The sequence below is a fragment of the Thunnus thynnus genome, chromosome 2 (assembly GCF_963924715.1).
Source record: "Thunnus thynnus chromosome 2, fThuThy2.1, whole genome shotgun sequence".
NCBI classification, from domain to species: Eukaryota; Metazoa; Chordata; class Actinopteri; order Scombriformes; family Scombridae; genus Thunnus; species Thunnus thynnus.
The window spans coordinates 33,507,330-33,531,721 of NC_089518.1; the positions used below are offsets into that span (position 1 = coordinate 33,507,330).

Here is a 24,392-nt window from a genome sequence, read left to right on the forward strand (position 1 = left end):
ATGTCAGTCGTTCTCTTCTGCTTCTCGTTTGCCTCTCCTTCCTCAATCTTGTGATGGTTTACTTTCTTCAGGCCTTCTCAGGCCTTCTCAGCCTCCTCCCATACTGAACCTTTTGCCTCTAAAAACAAAGAAACAACGTTCCTTGAGCCTGATTCATTAGTCCTCTCGACTAACTTTGCTCAATAGACCTCCCTCCTCAACCTCAAGGCCTCCTCCAATGCTGGTGTCAACCATCATGTTCTTGAGTTGCTGCCATAACTATCTGCCATAATTATCTTTTAGTCAAATCTCTGAGCAGCCTCCTCTACGGCTCACTGCTGATCCTCCTTTCTCAGTCTTATGATTGGTTGCCACAACCTGCTTGAGTAAAGTCAAGCTTCTGCCACACTGTGCTCCTCTTCCCAGCTGCAGTCCTTCTGGTCTCCTCATACCTGTATGTTTGTAGTTCTCACCTGCTGCGAACAGACCTGACAAAGCCCTTATGTATTTTAACTAACTGTAGCCTCCTTGAACTCTTCCTAAATCCAGCAAAAACTGCATTCCTCCTAATCTGCTGAAAACATAGGGAAACTCTGCTCTGATTTAGATCAAGCAGGCCATTCCTTAAACACATGTGTTAAACCAACAAACACTATTCAAGAAACAGCCCTGTATTTCCACTGCTCCTGAAAATCGAGCGGAAAGCATGGCCTTAACTAACTGTAAAACCCCTGATTATCTTTTGCTCTCTCCATCCCTCCTGTCAGTACATTGAAGTCTCCACTGAGTTCAGGCTCACTTTAGAAAATACCACCTCTGATATGAAATCACCATCCTGCTCATTAGACATAGTTCTTGCTTGACTATATCTGTGGTTGAGGTCAGTAGTTCTCCTCACCATCTGAGCTCAGCCTCAACAAAGCCCTGTCTCCCTCTCCTCAGTCATCTCCTAGAACTTGTTTGTGTCCTCCTTGGACTCCTGTTATGCCACAGCTTTTACTTTGGAAACAGAAGCTTCAGTCCTGTTTTTCTGATGCTTGTCTGTTGCCACTTCTCCTCTGTTGAGAACACCCTGGACAAAGCCCTGCCTCTTGTTCATCAGTCTTCTGATTGACTGTGGCATCCTCAAGCTCCTCTCCACATCAACAGAAGCTGTAGTCCTTGTTGCCTGCTGATGTCATAACCAAAGCATGGCCTTAACCAACTGTAAAACCCCTGATTATCTTTTGCTCTCTCCATCCCTCCTGTCAGTACATTGAAGTCTCCACTGAGTTCAGGCTCACTTTAGAAAATACCACCTCTGATATGAAATCATCATCCTGCTCATTAGACATAGTTCTTGCCTGACTATATCTGTGGTTGAGGTCAGTAGTTCTCCTCACCATCTGAGCTCAGCCTCAACAAAGCCCTGTCTCCCTCTCCTCAGCCATCTCCTAGAACTTGTTTGTGTCCTCCTTGAACTCCTGTTATGCCACAGCTTTTACTTTGGAAACAGAAGCTTCAGTCCTGTTTTTCTGATGCTTGTCTGTTGCCACTTATCCTCTGTTGAGAACACCCTGGACAAAGCCCTGCCTCTTGTTCATCAGTCTTCTGATTGACTGTGGCATCCTCAAGCTCCTCTCCACATCAACAGAAGCTGTAGTCCTTGTTGCCTGCTGATGTCATAACCAAAGCATGGCCTTAACCAATTGTAAAACCCCTGATATCTTTTGCTCTCTCCATCCCTCCTGTCAGTACATTGAAGTCTCCACTGAGTTCAGGCTCACTTTAGAAAATACCACCTCTGATATGAAATCATCATCCTGCTCATTAGACATAGTTCTTGCCTGACTATATCTGTGGTTGAGGTCAGTAGTTCTCCTCACCATCTGAGCTCAGCCTCAACAAAGCCCTGTCTCCCACTCCTCAGTCATTTGACGGTTTACCTGTTCCCGTTTGTCCTCCCAGCATTTGCTTCTGCAACCAGCTACAACTTGCGATCACCATAGAAAAACAACCCTATGGTTTAGATCGAGCACACAATTCCTGACAAACAAAATAAGGCCAAAAATCAGGTATCAACATCCCTGGTGCCTTGTCACTGTGTACTACCTCTGAGCCCTCCAGCCTTTTCCTTGTCCACTGATGTAATTTCGGTCATTCAAATGTTCCTTTGGCTGCCTTATTATATCTGCAGTTGCAGCCAAAAGTTCTCCTCCTCTGTGCAGCCTAGAATCCTCCAGCTTTGCCTTTTCCAAAGAAGGCATGTTGTCCTTCAGTTTTTCCTTGGACCAACCAAGCCCTGCCTCCCACTACCCAGTCGTTTGAGAGTTTACCTGATCCTGTTTGTAGCCTCCCCAAGCTCCTCTATTGTCTAACCTTGTGGTTCTTCAACCACAGGAGCTGCTGTCCTTCTAACCTGCTATGACCATAGTAAACCTCTCTTATGGCTTAGATCAAGAAGGCCATTCCTGAAAAGGATTTTTTAAAATGTTGTCACTGTGTACTACCTCTGAGCCCTCCACCTCTGCCTTGTCCACTGACGGCATGTTGGCCTTTGAAATGTTCCTTCCACTGCTCGATTATATCTGCAGTTAAAGCCAGTAGCTCTCCTCTGTTGAGTACAGCCTAGACAGCCCTGCCTGTCCTTTCTCAGTCTTCTGAGAGGTGATTTGACACAACCAGCTTGAATCAAGTCAAGCTTCTACCTCCTCTTCCCAGCTGCAGTCCTTCTGGTCTGCTCATACCTGTCTGTTAGTAGTTCTCCTCTTCTGCTGAAAACATCCTCGACAAAGCCCTGCCTCTTGTTCTTGACAAACCGTAACCTCCTCTAACTCCTCCGAAATCCAGCAAAAAGCTGTAGCCTTATGAAAAGGTCTGCTCCAATTTAGATCAATCAGGCCATTTGTCAAAAATATGTGTTAAACACACAAAAAATATTTAAGAAATAGCTATGTGACTGCATGGCCTCTCAGAATTGATTTTACCTATCAGTCCTCCAATTCTGCTGATCCTTGCGTGTTGCCAGTTCTCCTGCTCTGTTGAGAACAGCCTGGACAAAGCCCTGCCTCTTGTTCATCAGTCCTCTGACTGATATCATAACCAAAACACGGCCTTAACTAACTGTAAAAGTCCTGATTATCTATTGCTCTGTTCCTCCCTCCTGTCAGTACATTGAAGCCTCCTCTGAGAAATGATAATTTTGCACTGATTACCTTAATGACCACTACCAGAGCCAAAAATGAGACTGAGTCCTCCAGCTTTGCCTTTTCCAAAGAAGGCATGTTGTCCTTCAGTTTTTCCTTGGACCAACCAAGCCGTGCCTCCCACTACCCAGTCATTTGAGAGTTTACCTGATCCTGTTTGTAGCCTCCCAAAGCTCCTCTATTGTCTAACCTTTTGGTTCTTCAACCACAGGAGCTGCTGTCCTTCTAACCTGCTATGACCATAGTAAACCTCTCTTATGGCTTAGATCAAGAAGGCCATTCCTGAAAAGGATTTTTTAAAATGTTGTCACTGTGCACTACCTCTGAGCCCTCCACCTCTGCCTTGTCCACTGACGGCATGTTGGCCTTTGAAATGTTCCTTCCACTGCTCGATTATATCTGCAGTTAAAGCCAATAGCTCTCCTCCTCTGCTGAGTACAGCCTAGACAAAGCCCTGCCTGTCCTTTCTCAGTCTTCTGAGAGGTGATTTAACAACCTGCTTGAATCAAGTCAAGCTTCTGCCAAACTGTCCTCCTCTTCCCAGCTGTAGTCCCTGTAGTCTGCCAATAACTATCTGTAGTTCTTCTCTTCCGCTGAAAACATCCTCGATAAAGCCCCGTCTCTTGTTCTTAAGTATTCTGACTGACTGTAGCCTCCTCAAACTCCTCTCAACCCTAACAAAAGCTGCATTCCTCACACTGAAACCATAGCAAAACTCTGCTCTGGTTTAGCAGGTGAATCTTTAAAAATATAGTAGTTCTCTTCTGCTAAAAGCATCCTAGACAAAACCTTGACACTTGTTCTTATGTATTCTGGCTGACTGTAGCAACCTCAAACTCCTCCCAAACCCAGAAAAAGCTGTAGCCTGCTGAAAGCACAGAAAAGGTCTTCTCCAATTTAGATCGAGCAGGCTATTTCTGAAAAATGTGTTAAACAAACAAAAAATGTTTAATAAATATCCCTGTGTCTCCATTGCCTCTGAAAAATGATTTTATCTATCAGCAAAGAGTACTGACAAAACTGTGTCGTTGTAAAGACCTGATTATCTCCTTCCCTGCTGTCACTACCTTGAAGCCTCCACTGAGAAATGTTAAGATTTTCTGCATAACTTTGTGAGCAAATTAAATGATTTACTCTCTGTATTCCTGGTGACTATGCAATTCTTACCAAATCTTACGCTGACCACCTCTGACATGAAATCATCATCCTGCTCATTAGACATAGTTCTTCCTTGTCCATATCTGTAGTTGATGTCAGTGGTTTTCCTCCCCTACTGAGCTTAGCCTCAACATGACCCTGTCTCCTACTCCTCAGTCATTCACCAGAACCTGTTAGTGTCCTCCTTGAGCTCCTCTTGCAATCCAGCTTTCACTCCGGCAACGACAGAAGCTACAGTTCTTCTGTTCTGCTGATATTTGTCTGTTGCTAGTTCTACTCCTCTGTAGAGTACAGCTGAGACAAAGCCCTGCCTCTTGTAAATCAGTCTTCTGACTGACTTTGGTATCCTCAAGTTCCTCCCAAACTCACCAAAAGCTGTTTACCTTGTTCCCTGCTGAAACCATCATTAAAGCATGGCCTTAACTAGCTGTGAAAACCCTGATCATCTATTGCTCTGTTCCTCCTTCCTGTTAGTACAGTGAAGGCTCCCCTGAGCAATGTTGATATTTCGCACTAACTACCTTAATGGCCACTGCCAGCGCCAAAACTGAGACTGAGTCCTCCACTTCTGCCTATTCCAAAGAAGGCATGTTGTCATTCAGTTTTTCTTTTACACCAACTAAGCCCTGCCTCCCACTCAGTCATTTGACAGATGACCTGATCCTGAGTGTAGCCTCCCCAAGCTCCTCCAACACCGCACCTTTTGTTTTTGCAATTACAGAAGCTGCAGTCCTTCCAACCTACTATCACCATAGAAAAACCTCCTCTATGGTTTATATCAAGTAGGCAATTCCTGAATATGTTTTTAAGCAAAAAACAAACAATAAAAATCCAAAAATAGGCATAAATATTCCTGTTGCCTTGCCACTTTGTACTACCTCTGAGCTCTCCAGCTCTGCCTTTTTCACTGATTGCATCTTAATTATTCAAATGTTCCTTCCACTGCTTAATTATATCTGCAGAAATGTTAATTTTGCACTGACTACCTCCAAAACTCCAACTGAGTCCTCCAGCTTTGCCTATTCAAAAGAAGCTGCAGTCTTTCTGGTCTGCTCATACAGTGCCTGTCTGTTAGTAGTTCTCCTCTTCTGCTGAAAACATGTTCAACAAAGCCCTGCCTCTTGCTCTCATGTATTCTAACTAGCTGTAGCCTACTTGAACTCCTCCTAAACCCAGCAAAGGCTGCACTCTGTCTATCCTGCTGAAACCATGTAGCAAAGCTCTAGTTTATATCAAGCAGGCCATTTCTGAAAACTATGAGTTAAACAAACAAATAATATTTAAGAAATAGTCCTGTGTCTCCACTGCTCCACTGCTGTTCATCAGTCTTTTGATTGACTGTGGCATCCTTAAGCTCCGCTCCATCTCTAAAAACCTGTTGTCCTTGTTTCCTGCTGAAACCATAACCAAAGCATGGCCTTAACTAACTGTGAAAAACCCAGATGATCTATTGCTCTTTTCCTCCATGCTGTCAGTACACTGAAGTCTCGTCTCAGAAATGTTAATGTTTTGCTCTGACTACCTAATTGCCCACTGCCAGAGCCAAAATTTCATGTTAGTCCTCGAGCTCTGCCTTTACCAGAGATGAAATCTCTAAAGATTGTCACATCTCCTTCCATCATCAAAGGCTTGCGTCCATCTCCTCAGTCATTTGACAGTTTACCTGATCCTGTTTGTAGCCCCCCCAAACTCCTCCAACAGTGCACCTTTTGCTTCTGCAACCACAGAAGCTGCATTATTTTTAACCTGCTATTACCACAGAAAACCTCAACTATTGTTAAGATCAAGCAGACAATTCCTGAAAAGGATTTTAAATAACTCAAGAAATAGGTATAGACAACCCTTGTGCCTTACCACTGCGTATTACCACTGAGCCCTCCAGCTCTGCTCTTTCCACTGATGGCATTTTGGCCTTTGAAATCTTCCTTTCACTATATTCATGCAGTCACAGCCAGTAGTTCTCCTCCTCTGTTGAGTACAGCCTGGACAAAGCCCTGCCTCTTGCTCTTAAGCATTCTGAGTAGCTGTAGCTTCCTTAAACTCCTCAAAACCAAGTAAAAGATGCATTCCATCAACCTGCTGAAACCATGGCAAAATCATTTATGCCAAACAGGCAATTCCTGAAAAATATGTGTTTTAAAAAACAATAACTATTCAATAAATAGCCCCGTGTCTCCACTGCTGTTCATGTGGCATCCTCCAGCTCCTCCTCACCTGTCTGCTAGAAGTTCTCCTATTCTGCTGAAAACATCTTCGACAAAGCCCTGCCTCTTGGTAAAAACTGAAAGCTGTAGCCTTATGAAACCATAGGAAAGGTCTGCTCCAATTTAGATCAAGCAGGCTATTCCTAAAAAATATGTGTTAAACAAACAACAAATATTTAAGAAATAGCCATGTGTCTCCACTGCATCAAATTGATTTTATCTATCAGTCCATCTGTTCTGATGATACTTGTCTGTATTCAGAAAACTTCACATTGGCCTACTCCTTTAGTCAACTGCCAGGTCATGTGGCTTTGACCAAATTTCAATGCTAAACTTAGAAAATACAATTTCTAACAGGAAATCATCATCTTGCTCAATAGATTTGGTGAGAAAGCAAAAGACACCCACTGATTACTTAAATTAATTAATGTTTGAGATCTCTCACTTCCTCCAGTTCAGTAAATTGAAGCCTCCACCGAGAAATCTTAAGATTTTCTACGTAACTTTGAGCAAAATTGGATGGTTTGGACTGTAGGTTCTTCCTGTATCTAGAGAATAGTATATTACTCCTTAGTCCACTTCACTGCCGTCCCGTTTGACCAAATCTCATTGCTATCACTAGAAAACACCATCTTGCTCGAGTGTATTTGTAGTTGTCCAGCTACTGCAACCTCAGAAGCTGCAGTTCTTCTCATACCTGTGCACAGATCTAGGAGGACCCTGTGTTAACTAAGTCCTGAACTGAGTCTTCCCTCCAGAACATGAAAATTTCCTTTAATGTTGGTGTCACCCTGCAGGTTCTTGGGCTGATATGTTAAGTTTTGTTATGTTGATATGTGGTATATTAAATCAAGCTTACCTTGTAGGCAAAGATTTTTAGTTACACTATTTAGAACTAGTATCTGAATGTCAGTTACATTATTTTCTTACCTAATACGATGGCTGAAGATTGTCCATTTTTCATGAAACGGCTTCACAAGACAGTTTTCTGATATTCAACACATTGGAAGTGAAAAATGTTTTTCTTTAAGTGAGCTAACTTTGTCTCAAAAGTTTGTAAAATCAGGTGTTCGAAAGCCATTATCAAGTTTACAGGTGACACTGCAGTGAAAGTCCTCATCAGCAACAAATACAAGATGGCCTGCAGAGAGCAGCAACCTGACCCAAAACACCCAGAAGACAATGAATGCTGCAGACACAACCCCGTCTTCATCGGGTTTCTGGGTGTCTAAATCTCAGAAGACCTCTCCCGGACATGCAACTCCTCCAAGAAGGCACGACAGGAGCTCTACCTGCTGAGAAGAGTGAAAAACACCCACCTGTCTCTGAGTATCCTGGTCAACCTCTATCACAGCACTGCACCAGAGCAACTTGCCTCATGATGTTTATGACTGTAATGATGCATGATAATGATGATGATAAAAAATAAATCACAACAGAAATAATGTTATTGTTTCATTGTATTGATTCACATTTATTAGTGTACATTTTATTCATATTTTATCATGTAAGTTAAGACGCTGTTAATATTGTTTGTCTTCCCATAACTTCAATCAATCAAACTGCTTATAAAAGTTAAATAGGGGGACTTAAAGTAAAATTTTACCCTTGTCATAGCAGGAAAAGCACATCATTAACATCTAATTCATGTGTCCAAGGAAGACATACTGATGACATACGTACAAGTAGGAGTAACAATTGTAGTAGTGGTAATAATAAAATATTAGATAATTAAAATATTTAAAACATTTTTAATACATGATATTACAGTAGACATATTAAAAATACTTGTCCTTTAAAACTTCTCTGTTTGCAGGTTATAGGCAGACATCAGAATATGACATTATCTGCTACAGCAACAGTCACATTGATGCAACCACTGTAAACTTCAATGTGTGGGATAAAAGAAAGATAACATGAGATGACCTTGTCACAGCTGAAAAAAATGCCTTCACACAACTTCATAAGTATCTTTTCAAAGACTAAAATTGCTAAATATAATATTATAAAATACTACACTTCCTGCACACTTTGTGTAAAATATTTGAGTCTAAGTGGTTATATTGAGGAACAATGTTCCTAGGTTAATTTTGACTGTTAGTAGTGCAGCAAAAGCTGCCATAAAGGGTAAAACCTCTGGAGCTAAAATCCTTTTTTACAGTTTATATTGAGAGACTTTCAGAGATTCTGTGTCTCTGAGCTGCAACCATAGTTTCTGTTCAAGCTGCCTGTATAAATTCAGGGAATTAGCTACAAAGAAATAATGTCCCATTTGTAAAAGAAAATCCTAAAAGAATTATCCAAGAGTGGACTTTGCACTGCAGTTAGCTGACTCCTTTGCTGGGAGACAGAACTTTGTATCATCTGAGACAGAAAAAAGACAGAATAAACTAGTAGTGGTGTCTAGTAAACTTCAAGAAGAGCCTAAATTGTTCTGCAAATTGTTCTTCTTGTGAACGCCACAAGATGGAGACAAATTACACGTTTTGTTCACAGTCATTTTGAACACTGGATATTTTATTTCCAGTTTGTCACTTTTTTCAATGCATATTATTGTTAAAACTCAGTTGTCCAAGACACAGATTAGTACTGAGTTTAATACATCTTCATCATCTTTCTCCCTGTGTTGCAGAAAACCTCCACTCAACTGAGAGGATAGTGTATCTATATTATTTGGGGGTTTTTTTCTTCCTACCAAACACTTTACACCACAAACATTTCACTGTTAAAATGCAAATCAGTGACATCAGCGTGACTGACACTAGCAACAGTGTGATTACATCGATGGAGTGGTACTGAATCCAAGACATCTTGTAGGAGTCAGTCTTTAAGTGAGCTGCTCCCTTGTGTCTCATGACAAACTCGATCCAGAACATGGCTCGGTCCAGAGGTTTCAGGGGCTGGTCTCTGTGCAGCCTGGAGAGCTCCTGCATGTTCTCCCTGTAGGACGGCTGGTGAAGCACCTCCTTCACCGCCTCCAGGAAGTTGTCTTTGTTTAATGTGCCGATGTCCAGCACTTTGGCAACGCCCCTCACTCTCATCTTGAACAGGTTATCATCCTGGTCAAACATCAGAGGAAGGCCAACGATGGGAACTCCGTGGTAGATGGCCTCGTGAAGTCCGTTGGTGCCTCCGTGGGTCACAAAAACTCTGGTCTTTGGGTGTCCTAAGAGGTCATTTTGAGGCAACCAGTCCAGCAGCAGGGTGTTGTTTCCCAGGGTGGACGGTTCCTTCCCGGTATGCCTCCAGATGACCTTCTGAGGCAACTGTGCAAAAGCAGCAGCCACATGTTCTGTTATATCCTCAGGGAAATTCCCCACCAAGGTCCCCAAGCTCATAATAATGACACCGTGCTCTGCAGAGCTCTGGACAAAGTCCTCCAGATCTTGAGGAAGCGCTTTGGGGGACTTACACTGAAACCCGCCCATGTAGACAACATTGGGCATGGTGGGACGAGGGAACTCAAAGGTGAAGTCAGTTCTCATCAGCCAAATATCTGCTGCCTGAACAAGCTCATCATAGTGGACGTCTGGACCGAAGTGACGGTGGACAAATGGTGTGTAGTGAGAGTCTTTTATTATCACCCGGACATTAAGTACCATTAATGAGAAGATAACATTTTTCACCCTTTGCCAAAAACTCATCCGATCAGTCAGCTCAGTGCCTGGTATGGGAACGTATGAGAGCGGTGAGGGGGCAACTGTGTGATGTCCGTCTTCCATGATTGCCCATCGTACATTGAGGACCAGAGGCAGACCCAACCGATGAGCCAGAAGAACCCCTCCGCCGAAGCAGGGGTCAGTCAGAACAACATCGTACTCGGCCTCTTGGAAGAACTGCATCAGTTTAGCATCCTCAAAAATCTTCTGCATTTTATCAACCACAGCTTTGTGAACATGATGCATCATCTTCATAAACTCCTCCCAAGCTTTGATTAAAGCTGAAGGTGAAGTGTGGAGCTCACGCCGGAGCTGCAGCAGTCTTGTTGTAAAATAATTCATGTTGTTCACATCAAATCCAGGAACAACATCGAGGGTGATTGACTGGTAGAGATGGGACTCTGCTTTGATATACCAGCTTTTTTCAGGCCGGATCACTGTGATGTGGTGACCTCTGGAGTGGAGCTCTTGGATGAGGACCTTCATGTTGATCCAGTGGCTTCCCTCCGCAGGGAAAACAAGGACTTTCCCTCCATCAGCACTGAGAAGAGAGCAGAGCAGTGCAGCCAGTGTCACCAGTCTCAACTGGATCATCTTGTTACTTTTCTCTTACGTGAAAATAGTGGACAACTGCAGAGGATAGCAGACAAACGCACACACAACACAACACAAGCACATCATCTGACCTTTACCGTGTCTCATAGCAGCGTTGTAAAGTCACGTCAAAGTCAACTCATGGTAAAACATAAGCTTTGTCTCTGGAGTTATAACGTTATATATTGTAAATAATATCTGTTACTGAACTTCTGCTGCTGCTGTTCCTGGTTTGAGTTCTGGATCTGCGGTAAAACGCGGAGCGGAGTTTTAATTGTCTTTCTCTTATGTTTGTCAAACTGGATTGAACTGAACTGATTTGGAGTTTTGGGGAAAACAAAACGGATTATTTACCGAGTGGATTGAACTCTGAGATTTTGGGACGAGTTATACTTTTGCATTAAAACAAACGCAAAAGTTACTTTCCCTAGTAACTAATCACTTTATATGCAGTAATTGGTTAAGTGATTCAATTACTACTTTCAATAACTTGTCCAACACTGATAATGATTACATAACAGTGAATGTCTTTTCTTGAACATTTGATCACATTTTGAAATTCTTGGATGCCTCAACAATTGCTTCATTTTTTCAATCACATCAACAGATTTTCATTTAAAGGAACTTTAAACTATCAGACACAATAAATGTTAACAAGATGAGAAATCACTTCACTTAGTTCAGTTCATTCCAATAAAAAACTCTTGAATCTATTGAATTCAAATTACATTTTACTGGACTGAACATCTGTCATATCTGACATATTTGCTCCAGTACTCTGATATGAAATGAATCCACTCCTACATGCACACGTTCCTCACAACTCTTCTATTTCTTCCGCAGAGAGATAAATAAGTCAAACATCAGTCTGTGCTTCTGTACATGTTGGGATACCTGCAGTCTGAAAGGCTGAAGGTTTAACACTTATCAACAAGCTCAGTTTGCACCTTGTTGTGAATATGTGATGCAACCTGAGTGACAACGTCTTGATTCAATGACAATAATTCATGTTTTACTTACAGTGGAAAGGTGTTGTACAGCAGATTAACAGTCTGTTTGTCTCAGAGTCGACAGCAGATCTACACTTTTCACTGTTGTGCGACTGAAAAGTCTTACATTGAATGTTGTGTAATATCCTGATCAAAGTTCATCGTTCAGAAGTGACTTTCTCTCTGAACAGACTCATGAAACAGATCACTGTCACTGCAGTTTTTACATTTCAGAGCATTTATTGAACCAAACAGAGAAATGTTAGTGAGAGTTTGAAGAACATTTCCTGATGGTTATAAGAGACATGCTGCCATGTTGGAGGAGTTACAACAAAACCAGAGAGCTCAAAGACTGTAATGTTGATACCTCTAGTTTCTCTGTTATAGATACATCATAATCCTGTAGTGTGTGATTAGAAAGTTTATAAATATTTTACTATTAAAGAACTTTGGCCTGAATTACATTTTTCTTACTTGAATTGTGTGTTTTTGTATTTATATGGGTCTCTTATGTTATCTTAATGTTTAGTCTGGACTGTTTGAAAAAAAAACTGCTACAAAAAAAAGAAGCAAATTAATATCTAAACCTTTAAGTTATTATATTTTTACATTCAAAAGATTTGAAAAAGACATTGTAAGAACATTTATGTGTTGTTTTCAACTAAGAATATTTGTTTGTTGTTTTTTTGCAGTTGGTAATCTTATGATAATCATTCCAACCAATGTATGATGGGACAGACACAACTCATCCTAATACTATGAACAAGAATAAAAGGTTAAAGATTATGAGTGGGTGAATTAATAAACACCTATATAAAAGAGAAGAAGTGAGGGGAAAAAAATATGAAAAATTATAATTTGCAAGCCTTAATTTTAGGTATTTTGTATAAGATTAGAGAGGTCAAATTGGGGTTTAATTAATAATTTTAACCTTGTACCTGCATTTTCGGGATATGTCAAATATTCAATGAAACTGGATGAAATAAACACAATCATACTGACGTGTCAGCAGAACATGTTTCCTGTTACAGTTATGTAAAATAAAAATGTTGAAAAATGGTTTTAGTGTCAGTCAGTCTTTTGAAATGTTCACTCCTCACTGGAAGATGAAAGCACCAACCTCTCCTTGTTTCATGTTTACAGGATTTTTCTGAGCTGTAGAAATAGAAACAAAATAGATCAAAATGTTAAGACATGAGCACTTCATTTTGCTTAGTCTACAGACGCCTGCACAAGGAATTTTTACTGTAATGAATGAAGAACTAAAAATGTTACCCCTGAAAGACGTCCTGACATCACCATCTGCTGGTGACAAAACTACATGTCAGTGTTTCCTTCTGTTAATATTTTTTCCTGTGACAGTTGTAAGTAGAAGTGGAAGTAAATTTTGACATTGTGGATCAGAGCTGAGACGCCATTACAGGGTGTGAGATCTCTGCTGGAAAACATTCATTTGAAGGATTTTAAGTGATCAAGTGAAGGAACAGTAACTTGGTGAGTCTGACTATTGAAAGATCATTTAGACATCAAAGCAAATGGCTGAGAAAATTGCTCTTCTTGAACGTTATTTGAGTTGCCATGTGTGTTCAGAGACTTTCAGAGATCCTGTGTCTCTGACCTGCAACCACAGATTTTGTTTAAGCTGTCTGCAAAAATTTTGGAAGCAAGCTAAAAACAAAAACTGTCCCATTTGTAAAAGAAAATCCTCAAAGGATCATCCACAAGTGGACTTTGCACTGAAGGAACTAGCTGACTCATTTGCTGGGAGACAGAAAGCTGGATCATCTGAGACAGAAAAGGGAGAAAAAAAACTGACGGTGGTGTGTAGTAAACATCAAGAAGAGCCTAAATTGTTCTGTGAGGATGAACAGAGAGCTGTGTGTCCTGTCTGTGAGTTTTCTCTCCACCAGAGTCACAAGGTGGTTCCTGTAGAACAAGCAGTCAGTGACCTGAAGGACCAGCTGAAAGAGGAAGAGGAGTCCAGACTGGCAGCTCTGAGGGAGGAAGAGGAGCAGAAGGGGAAGACTATCAGCAGAGAGATGAAGAGTATTCAGGAGCAGATCTCCTCTCTGTCAGACAGTATCTCTGCTGTTGAAGAAGACCTGCAGAAACACAACGTGCCATTCCTCAGCAGTTATAAACCCACTCAGACCAGAGCCAGAGACCAGTGCTCACTGTCAGATCCACAGCTGGTCTCTGGAGCGCTGATAGATGTGGCCAAACACCTGGGCAACCTGTCCTTCAGAGTCTGGGAGAAGATGAAGGAGAAGGTCCACTTCAGTCCTGTCATTCTGGACCCAAACACTGCAAGTCCCTATCACTATCTGTCTGATGATCTGACCACTGTGAGACAGGGAGACACAAACCAGCAGCTCCCTGATAATCCAGAGAGACACACTAAGTATGCCGATGTTCTGGGCTCTGAGGGCTTCAGCTCAGGGAAACACAGCTGGGAGGTGGAGGTGGGAGACCATCCTCGCTGGAATGTGGGTTTGGTTGAAGAATCAGTTGACAGGAAGGGAGAGTGTCCTGCCTCACCAGAATATGGATTCTGGTGTTTACTGCATAATAATGGAAAATACACTAATGGAGATGATAAGACTGTCAGAGTGAAGAAGAGTCTCCAGAGGATCAGAGGTGGGAGGTGGAGGTGGGGAGACCATCCTGTCTGGAATGTGGGTTTAGCTAAAGAGTCAGTTGACAGGAAGGGAGTGAGATCTGTCTCACCAAAATGTGGAATCTGGTGTTTAGTGCATCGCAGTGGAAAATACACTGATGTTGTTGGTAAGACTGTCAGTGTGAAGAAGAGTCTCCAAAGGATCAGAATCCAGCTGGACTATGACAGGGGGGAGGTGTCCTTCTACAACCCTGAAGACATGACTCACATCTACACTGACAGAGACACTTTCACTGAGAAACTCTTCCCTTATTTCAGTATTGGACCAGCTGGTGATGCTAAAACCACTGACATCAAAATCTGTCAAACTGAGATTTCTCTGTGATGTTCAGGGAGGTTTGTGTTTTCAGCATTTTGGTTTTATTTTTCTATTATTTTTTCTTTTATCTGAAGCACATTTTATTTGGTGTTGAGGGTTAATTGATGTTTTTGCTCATTGAAACAAATTATCCAAAGTGGTTTTCACGTACTAAACAGACACATGTACACCTCAATAATTGTTTTTAATAGAGAATTCATCGTAAAACTTTTACATATATATTCTGACTTCAATATCTATTTAAATCACATTATCAAGGTAAATAAATGTTGATCTGTCATCTGAGGTGAACTTTTATACAAATACAAATCAAAGCTGTTAATTATCCTGGTTTTCAGCATCTTGTTTTCAGTCAAACAACATTGTATAGTAGTATATATCCACTGTACCGAATGCTTTGATTGATTCAGTTTTGTTTCAGTCGTCAGATTTAGATTTTTATATTTTTGGGTCTTTTGATGAGTTATTTCAGTTGTGAATCTGTTGTTTTATTCTTTGGAAACAAGTGTTTTAATATAGTTTTATTTTAATTCAGTGTTTAATTCTGACAGTGCTTCTGCATACTGTGTGTGTCATTTTGGTGGTGTATACATGGATTGATGAACTGCAATGTTGAGATGATGATCAACATAAAATAAACAAAACCAACCAAAACAATTTAGTTTAATTCGTTTTTTTTCTGAATCAACTATATTCCATAAAATGTACATCTGATGGATGCTGCTTGTCATGATGTCTAATTAAATCACCAGCAGTTTTTATTCTAAATGTGTGTCAGTCAGAAAAGGAGATACAGGTTGTTTCACTTTCTTTACAAACATCTATCAAATAGTCATGTGACTTTACAAAAGGTAAAATCTTACAAAACAATTATACAACCAGTTTATGCAAAATACAATATTTTCATTTAAACCCATTAATGGTTTAAATTTCAATTTCTTATTTTCAAAACAACATTTTTTTTACTGAAACTGTTTCAACTTCAGTTTTCAGAACACAGTCTCATAATCTTTGTGTCACCTCTTCAACATTTATGGACAGTCTGAACTTATTTAGTTAATATTTCCTTTTGTAAAGTCACATGACAAATTAACTGATTGTATAGAAAGAAACCTGAAACAACCTCATACCACCCTGATGATGCTAAATAGACAAAACATGTGAGTAATAAAGCGTGACATATTAGAAAATAGTTGTGCAACCTGTTTATTTTAATGGAGTCGTGTTAATTCTCACACTGGTCTGCACCTCGCTGTGTGTGTCAAATATTGAAGTAGTCAGAAAAGGAGGGAAAACTTTATTAAACAAATCCTCAGATGATATAACTGAATGTATGTGTGTTTACCCTCCACTACTTCAAGACATGAACATAAACTCTAAAAGAGGCTGTTCAATTTAAAAGAAATCATTTACAACAGTTTCCTCCAGAAATATATCTATTTTCAGTTTGAGACTTTGTATTTCTTCATTTAAGGTGTTGATAAGGATTGTGATTTAAGTGTTGTGTAAAGGTTATTTGTATGTCGGCGTTCATCACTTTAACTTGAAAGATTAAACTGAAAACCTTGAAGTTGTGTGTTTTTTCATTCAGTCTGGTTCAGCAGTAAGTAGCAGCAGTTCACTCATGATGAGAAGACTTTGTTCTGTGACATGATGTCAAAGTTAAAACACTTTATAATCCTGCTGGTTCCTCATCACTTGATGTTCTGTTGAACAATGTTCACTTTAAATTAAAGGATGAGGCTGGAGATCTTCTATTTTTCTTACTGTCATCAAATGTCATGAACAGATCAAATGTCTGTCCTTCAACACTTCCTGTCCCCAGCCTGTCTGACACTCAATCCCAAACACAATGGTTCCTACAGGAGATGTGAATCTTTAAAAATGAGTCACAAATATATTCACAGGGTGAATGAAGAAACACCTACAAAAGAGAACAAGTGGAGAAAAGAAAAACTTAATTTTATGCATTTTGTACAAGATTAGAAAGGTCAAATGGGGGTTTAATTAATAATTTTCACATTTTCTGTGAATGCCAAATATTTAATGAAGCTGGATGACATAAACACAATCATACTGATGTGTTAGCAGAACATGTTTCCTGTTACAGTTATGTAAAATAAAAATGTTGAAAAACGGTTTTAGTGTCAGCCTTTTGAAATGTTCACTCCTCACTGGAAGATGAAAGCACCAACGTCTCCTTGTTTCATATTTATAGGATTTTTCTGAGCTGTTGAAACAGAAACAAAAGAGATCAAAATGTTAAGACATGAGCAGTTTACTTTGTTTAGAATGAGGAACTAAAAATGTAACTTTGAAAGACGTCCTGACATCACCATCTGCTGATGACAAAACTACATGGCAGCATTTCCTGCTGTTTATAATTTACCACGTGACAGTTGTAAGTAGAAGAGAAAGTACATTTTGACATCGTTGATCAGAGCTGAGACGCCATTACAGGATTTGAGATCTCTGCTGGAAAACATTCATTTGAAGGATTTTAAGTGATCAAGTGAAGGAACAGTAACTTGGTGAGTCTGATTATTGAAAGATCATTTAGACATCAAAGCAAATGGCTGAGAAAATTGCTCTTGTTGAAGGTTACCTGAGTTGCCATGTGTGTTCAGAGACTTTCAGAGATCCTGTGTCTCTGACCTGCAACCACAGCTTCTGTTCAAGCTGTCTGCAAAAATTCTGGGAACAAGCTAAAAACAAAAACTGTCCCATTTGTAAAAGAAAATCTTCAAAAGAATATCCTAGGGTGAACTTTACACTGAAGGAACTAGCTGACTCATTTGCAGGAAGACAGAAAGCTGGATCATCTGAGACAGAAAAAGGAGACACAAATCTCGTGGTTGTGTGTAGTAAACATCAAGAAGAGCCTAAATTGTTCTGTAAAGATGAACAGAGAGCTGTGTGTCCTGTCTGTGAGTTTTCTCTCCACCAGAGTCACAAGGTGGTTCCTGTAGAACAAGCAGTCAGTGACCTGAAGGACCAGCTGAAATCTGACTTAAAGTCTCTACAGGACAAGAGGAACAAATACAAACAAGTGGAGGAAACATACAATGAAGTGATTCAACACTCCAAGAAGCAGCTGTTGTCCACAGAGAAGCAGATCAGAGCAGAGTTCAACAAGCTCCACCAGTTCCTGAAAGAGGAAGAGGAGTCCAGACTGGCTGCTCTGAGGGAGGAAGAGGAGCAGAAGGGGAAGACTATCAGCAGAGAGATGAAGAGGATTCAGGAGCAGATCTCCTCTCTGTCAGACAGTATCTCTGCTGTTGAAGAAGACCTGCAGAAACACAACGTGTCATTCCTCAGCAGTTATAAACCCACTCAGACCAGAGCCAGAGAACAGTGCTCACTGTCAGATCCACAGCTGGTCTCAGGAGCGCTGATAGATGTGGCCAAACACCTGGGCAACCTGTCCTTCAGAGTCTGGGAGAAGATGAAGGAGAAGGTCCACTTCAGTCCTGTCATTCTGGACCCAGACACTGCAGCTCCCCGTCTCTATCTGTCTGATGATCTGACCAGTGTGAGATATGGAGACACAAAGCAGCAGCTGCCTGATAATCCAGAGAGACACACTAAGTATCGCACTGTTCTGGGCTCTGAGGGCTTCAGCTCAGGGAAACACAGCTGGGAGGTGGAGGTGGGAGACCATCCTCGCTGGAATGTGGGTTTGGTTGAAGAATCAGTTGACAGGAAGGGAGAGTGTCCTGCCTCACCAGAATATGGATTCTGGTGTTTACTGCATAATAATGGAAAATACACTAATGGAGATGATAAGACTGTCAGAGTGAAGAAGAGTCTCCAGAGGATCAGAGTCCAGCTGGACTATGACAGGGGGGAGGTGTCCTTCTACGACCCTGAAGACATGACTCACATCTACACTTACAAAGACACTTTCACTGAGAAACTCTTCCCTTATTTTCATATTGGACCAGCTGGTGGTGCTAAAACCACTGATATCAAAATCTGTCAAACTGAGATTTCTCTGTGATGTTCAGGAGGTGTGTGTGTGTGTGTGTGTGTGTGTGTGTGTGTGTATGTAAGGGGTACACATCATACATATATTTCACGTCATCAAGTGTTAAACATTTATACAGATAATTAAGGCTGTTTGTTAGATCTCAGTTTTTGTTCAAGTTAAGTGATTCTATTTTTTAATTGTCATCAATTTCAGTTTGTAAGATTTCTGGATCTTCTGATGAGTTATTTCAGTGTTGATCATGTTTTAATTTCATTTTTTACACTTTAAACTCAGAGTCTCAGTGGTTCAGTGTATCAAAAATCATTCTGGCTCTGATTGATTATTATTTGTTCTTTTGTTCTTCAACAGAACTGATTTGTTGTTGAGGGTCACAGATATTGTTTTATCTTGTTTTCATGCAAAAACATGAAAACCTAAACCGTTGTTCTCATCTGAATTTTTGAAAGACGTTGAGCCGTTCAGGATTTAGTTGTTTTATATTTAGAATGAATTTATTAAAGATGGTAACTCCGTTATATCAGAAAAGGAGATACAGGTTGTTTCACTTTCTTTACAAACATCTATCAAATAGTCATGTGACTTTACAAAAGGTAAAATCTCACAAAACAATTATACAATCAGTTTATGCAAAATACAATATTTTTATTTAAATCCATTAATGGTTTAAATCTCAATTTCTTATTTTCAAAACAACAATTTTTTTATTGAAACTGTTTCAACTTCAGTTTTCAGAACACAGTCTCATAATCTTTGTGTCACCTCTTCAACATTTATGGACAGTCTGAACTTATTTAGTTAATATTTCCTTTTGTAAAGTCACATGACAAATTAACTGATTGTATAGAAAGAAACCTGAAACAACCTCATACCACCCTGATGATGCTAAATAGACAAAACATGTGAGTAATAAAGCGTGACATATTAGAGAATAGTTGTGCAGCCAGTTTATTTTAATGGAGTCGTGTTAATTCTCACACTGGTCTGCACCTCGCTATGTGTGTCAAATATTGAAATAGTCAGAAAAGGAGGGAAAACTTTATTAAACAAATCCTCAGATGATAAAACTGAATGTATGTGTGTTTACCCTCCACTACTTCAAGACATGAACATAAACTCTAAAAGAGGCTGTTCAATTTAAAAGAAATCATTTACAACAGTTTCCTCCAGAAATATATCTATTTTCAGTTTGAGACTTTGTATTTCTTCATTTAAGGTGTTGATAATGATTGTGATTTAAGTGTTGTGTAAAGTCTATTTGTATGTCGGCGTTCATCATTTTAACTTGAAAGATTAAACTGAAAAACTTGAAGTTGTGTATTTTTTCATTCAGTCTGGTTCAGCAGTAAGTAGCAGCAGTTCACTCATGATGAGAAGACTTTGTTCTGTGACATGATGTCAAAGGTAAAACACTTTATAATCCTGCTGGTTCCTCATCACTTGATGTTCTGTTGAACAATATTCACTTTAAATTAAAGGATGAGGCTGGAGATCTTCTATTTTTCTTACAATCATTAGATTTCATGAACAGATCAAATGTCTGTCCTTCAACACTTCCTGTCCCCAGCCTGTCTGACACTCAGTCCCAAACACATTGGTTCCTACTGGAGATGTGAATCTTTAAAAATGAGTCAAAAATATATTTGCCTCCTGCCAAACACTTTATGCCACAAATATTTCCCTGTAAAAATACAAATCAGTGTGTTCTGAGCATTAGAAATGAGAATTAAATCAAGAGATAGTAAAATGTTTCCCTCTGACTTAACTTAACTTAACCAACTGCATGATTAAATGCTCAAAGGGACAGTTAAATATTACAGTTTTTATTTTGTAGAAAACAAACAAAAAACATTGCTGCTGTTGTGAAGTATTGTAACAGTCTGTTATAGACCGACTCATTGGAGAGAGGAAGCACTGAGGGTTTGAGTAGGAAGAGCTGAAGTGACTGGACTCTAAAATTATTTTACTCTTCAGCAGAATTAAGATTTTCACTGAAGATTTGATTCTTTAAGCAGGTTTAGTCAGTCAGCACTATACCATGAGTACAGAATGTAATAACATGGATATATTGTTCTTCCTGTGAACGCCACAAGATGGAGACAAAATACACTGTGGTGTATTTCTTTGAGTCTTTCTCTTATAAGTTTTAAGTTTAATACTAAGTTGTAGGTGACCTGAAGATTTATTGGCCCATCTGAAGATTTCCCACAACAACACATTCTGGTCATTTTGAACACTAGATATTTTATTTCCACTTTGTCACTTTTTTCCATGCACATTATTGTTTAATCAATAGTATCAACTCTGTAACAAAATCTTGAAAACATGGATTGATAAACTGCCATCTACATGGTTTGTTCAATAAAGCATCAATTTCAATTTTAAATAAAAACAAATCTTCAGACTGGATTACATCTCTGACACAAGTCTTTTCTGCTCTGAAGAGGCTCACATCCTCTGTGCTGATGTACCATCATCATTAAAACTCAGTTGTCCAAGATACAGATCAGTACTGAGTTTAATACATCTTCATCATCTTTCTCCCTGTGTTGCAGAAAAACTCCACTCAACTGAGAGGATAGTATCTATATTATTTTGAGGTTTTTTTCTTCCCACCAAACACTTTACGCCACAAACATTTCACTGTTAAAATGCAAATCAGTGACATCAGCGTGACTGACACTAGCAACAGTGTGATTACATCGATGGAGTGGTACTGAATCCAAGACATCTTGTAGGAGTCGGTCTTTAAGTGAGCTGCTCCCTTGTGTCTCATGACAAACTCGATCCAGAACACGGCTCGGTCCAGAGGTTTCATGGGCTGGTCTCTGTGCAGCCTGGAGAGCTCCTGCATGTTCTCCCTGTAGGACGGCTGGTGAAGCACCTCCTTCACCGCCTCCAGGAAGTTGTCTTTGTTTAATGTGCCGATGTCCAGCACTTTGGCAACGCCCCTCACTCTCATCTTGAACAGGTTATCATCCTGGTCAAACATCAGAGGAAGGCCAACGATGGGAACTCCGTGTTAGATGGTCTCGTGAAGTCCGTTGGTGCCTCCGTGGGTCACAAAAACTCTGGTCTTTGGGTGTCCTAAGAGGTCATTTTGAGGCAACCAGTCCAGCAGCAGGGTGTTGTTTCCCAGGGTGGACGGTCTCTTCCCGGTATGCCTCCAGATGACCTTCTGAGGCAACTGTGCAAAAGCGGCAGCCACATGTTCTGTTATATCCTCAGGGAAATTCCCCACCAAGGTCCCCAAGCTCATAATAATGACACCGTGCTCTGCAGAGCTCTGGACAAAGTCCTCCAGATCTTGAGGAAGCGCTTTGGAGGGTTTACACTGAAACCCGCCCATGTAGACAACGTTGGGCATGGTGGGACGAGGGAACTCAAAGGTGAAGTCAGTTCTCATCAGCCAAATATCTGCTGCCTGTACAAGCTCATCATAGTGGACGTCAGGACCGAAGTGACGGTGGACAAATGGTGTGTAGTGAGAGTCTTTTATTATCACCCGGACATTAAGTACCATTAATGAGAAGATAACATTTTTCACCCTTTGCCAAAAACTCATCCGATCAGTCAGTTCAGTGCCTGGTATGGGAACGTATGAGAGCGGTGAGGGGGCAACTGTGTGATGTCCGTCTTCCATGATTGCCCATCGTACATTGAAGACCAGAGGCAGACCCAACCGATGAGCCAGAAGAACCCCTCCGCCGAAGCAGGGGTCAGTCAGAACAACATCGTACTTGGCCTCTTGGAAGAACTGCATCAGTTTAGCATCCTCAAAAATCTTCTGCATTTTATCAACCACAGCTTTGTGAACATGATGCATCATCTTCATAAACTCCTCCCAAGCTTTGATTAAAGCTGAAGGTGAAGTGTGGAGCTCACGCCGGAGCTGCAGCAGTCTTGTTGTAAAATAATTCATGTTGTTCACATCAAATCCAGGGAGAACGTCGAGGGTGATTGACTGGTAGTGATGGGACTCTGCTTTGATGTACCAGCTTTTTTCGGGCCGGATCACTGTGATGTTGTGACCTCTGGAGTGGAGCTCTTGGATGAGGACCTTCATGTTGATCCAGTGGCTTCCCTCCGCAGGGAAAACAAGGACTTTCCCTCCATCAGCACTGAGAAGAGAGCAGAGCAGTGCGGCCAGTGTCACCAGTCTCAACTGGATCATCTCTGAAGTGAAGCTGGAACCATAAAAACAAAGAAGAGATGCAACTTGCATGCAACAGGATGACTTCATATATAATACTGTGTCAGGAAGGTTTTAATGTTCACTATTGATTTGCTAATATTCTTTTTAACGGTTTTCTGATCCAACACAGTTTGGAGTTCATTGTTAAAATAGTTACAGTCAGTCAATAGTAAGAAAAAACAGAGATTTGGAGACGGTTGAACCTTCTGTCTCTTTAACTTTCTATTCATAAATCTTCCACCAGAGAGCAGAGTGTCAGTAAGACTCCCAGTTTCATGCTGTTGTTTTAAATAACAGAATAAAGTCAGTCACATCAGATGAAGTGAGATGGTTGCAGGTTGCACAGTTTCTCTATGTTTGTTAATTTCTGCTTCACGTTTATGATCTTTATAAACATCATGTCATCTGAGAATGAAACAGTCAACATATTTAACTGTGATAATGATCAGTGTTGTTATTCTACTACTTTTTGCGGTAACGTAACTTATTACTTCAAAACAATACAATACTTTCAAAATAAAATAACGCAATTACAATTATTGAAATTTATATGGGCTCGTTACTTGTTACTTTTGTCTTACGTGAAAATAGTGGACAACTGCAGAGGATAGCAGACAAACGCACACACAACACAACACAAACACATCATCTGACCTTTACCGTGTCTCAGAGCAGCGTTGTAAAGTCATGTCAAAGTCAACTCATGGTAAAACATAAGCTTTGTCTCTGGAGTTATAACGTTATATATTGTAAATAATATCTGTTACTGAACTGCTGCTGTTCCTGGTTTGACTTCTGGATCTGCGGTAAAACGCGGAGCGGAGTTTTAATTGTCTTTCTCTTATGTTTGTCAAACTGGATTGAACTGAACTGATTTGGAGTTTTGGGGAAAACAAAACGGATTCTTTACCGAGTGGATTGAACTCTGAGATTTTGGGACGAGTTATACTTTTGCATTAAAACAAACGCAAAAGTTACTTTCCCTAGTAACTAATCACTTTATATGCAGTAATTGGTTAAGTGATTCAATTACTACTTTCAATAACTTGCCCAACACTGATAATGATTAAATAACAGTGAATGTCTTTTCTTGAACATTTGATCACATTTTGAAATTCTTGGATGCCTCAACAATTGCTTTATTTTTTCAATCGCATCAACAGATTTTCATTTAAAGGAACTTTAAACTATCAGACACAATAAATGTTAACAAGATGAGAAATCACTTCACTTAGTTCAGTTCATTCCAATAAAAAACTCTTGAATCTATTGACTTCAAATTACATTTTACTGGACTGAACATCTGTCATATCTGACATATTTGCTCCAGTACTCTGATATGAAATGAATCCACTCCTACATGCACACGTCCCTCACAACTCTTCTATTTCTTCCGCAGAGAGATAAATAAGTCAAACATCAGTTTGTGTGTCTGTACATGTTGG

General features: G+C 40.2%; 2 protein-coding genes and 2 pseudogenes across 2 annotated transcripts; 2 read left to right on the top strand and 2 right to left on the bottom strand.

Moving 5' to 3' along the window:
* Positions 1 to 8,015: 8,015 nt before the first annotated feature.
* LOC137168678 (UDP-glucuronosyltransferase 2A1 pseudogene) lies at positions 8,016 to 11,035 on the bottom strand (annotated as a pseudogene).
* A 2,119-nt stretch (positions 11,036 to 13,154) lies between these two features.
* LOC137168684 (nuclear factor 7, ovary-like) lies at positions 13,155 to 16,595 on the top strand. The gene has a single exon (XM_067571443.1). The coding sequence runs from the start codon at positions 13,304 to 13,306 to the stop codon at positions 14,768 to 14,770; it is 1,467 nt and encodes a 488-aa protein (XP_067427544.1). The 5' UTR covers positions 13,155 to 13,303; the 3' UTR covers positions 14,771 to 16,595.
* A 597-nt stretch (positions 16,596 to 17,192) lies between these two features.
* On the top strand, positions 17,193 to 20,064 carry LOC137168729 (nuclear factor 7, brain-like). Its single transcript, XM_067571481.1, has one exon. The coding sequence runs from the start codon at positions 17,337 to 17,339 to the stop codon at positions 18,762 to 18,764; it is 1,428 nt and encodes a 475-aa protein (XP_067427582.1). The 5' UTR covers positions 17,193 to 17,336; the 3' UTR covers positions 18,765 to 20,064.
* A 912-nt stretch (positions 20,065 to 20,976) lies between these two features.
* On the bottom strand, positions 20,977 to 23,747 carry LOC137168695 (UDP-glucuronosyltransferase 2A1 pseudogene; annotated as a pseudogene).
* Between the last annotated feature and the right edge of the window lie 645 nt (positions 23,748 to 24,392).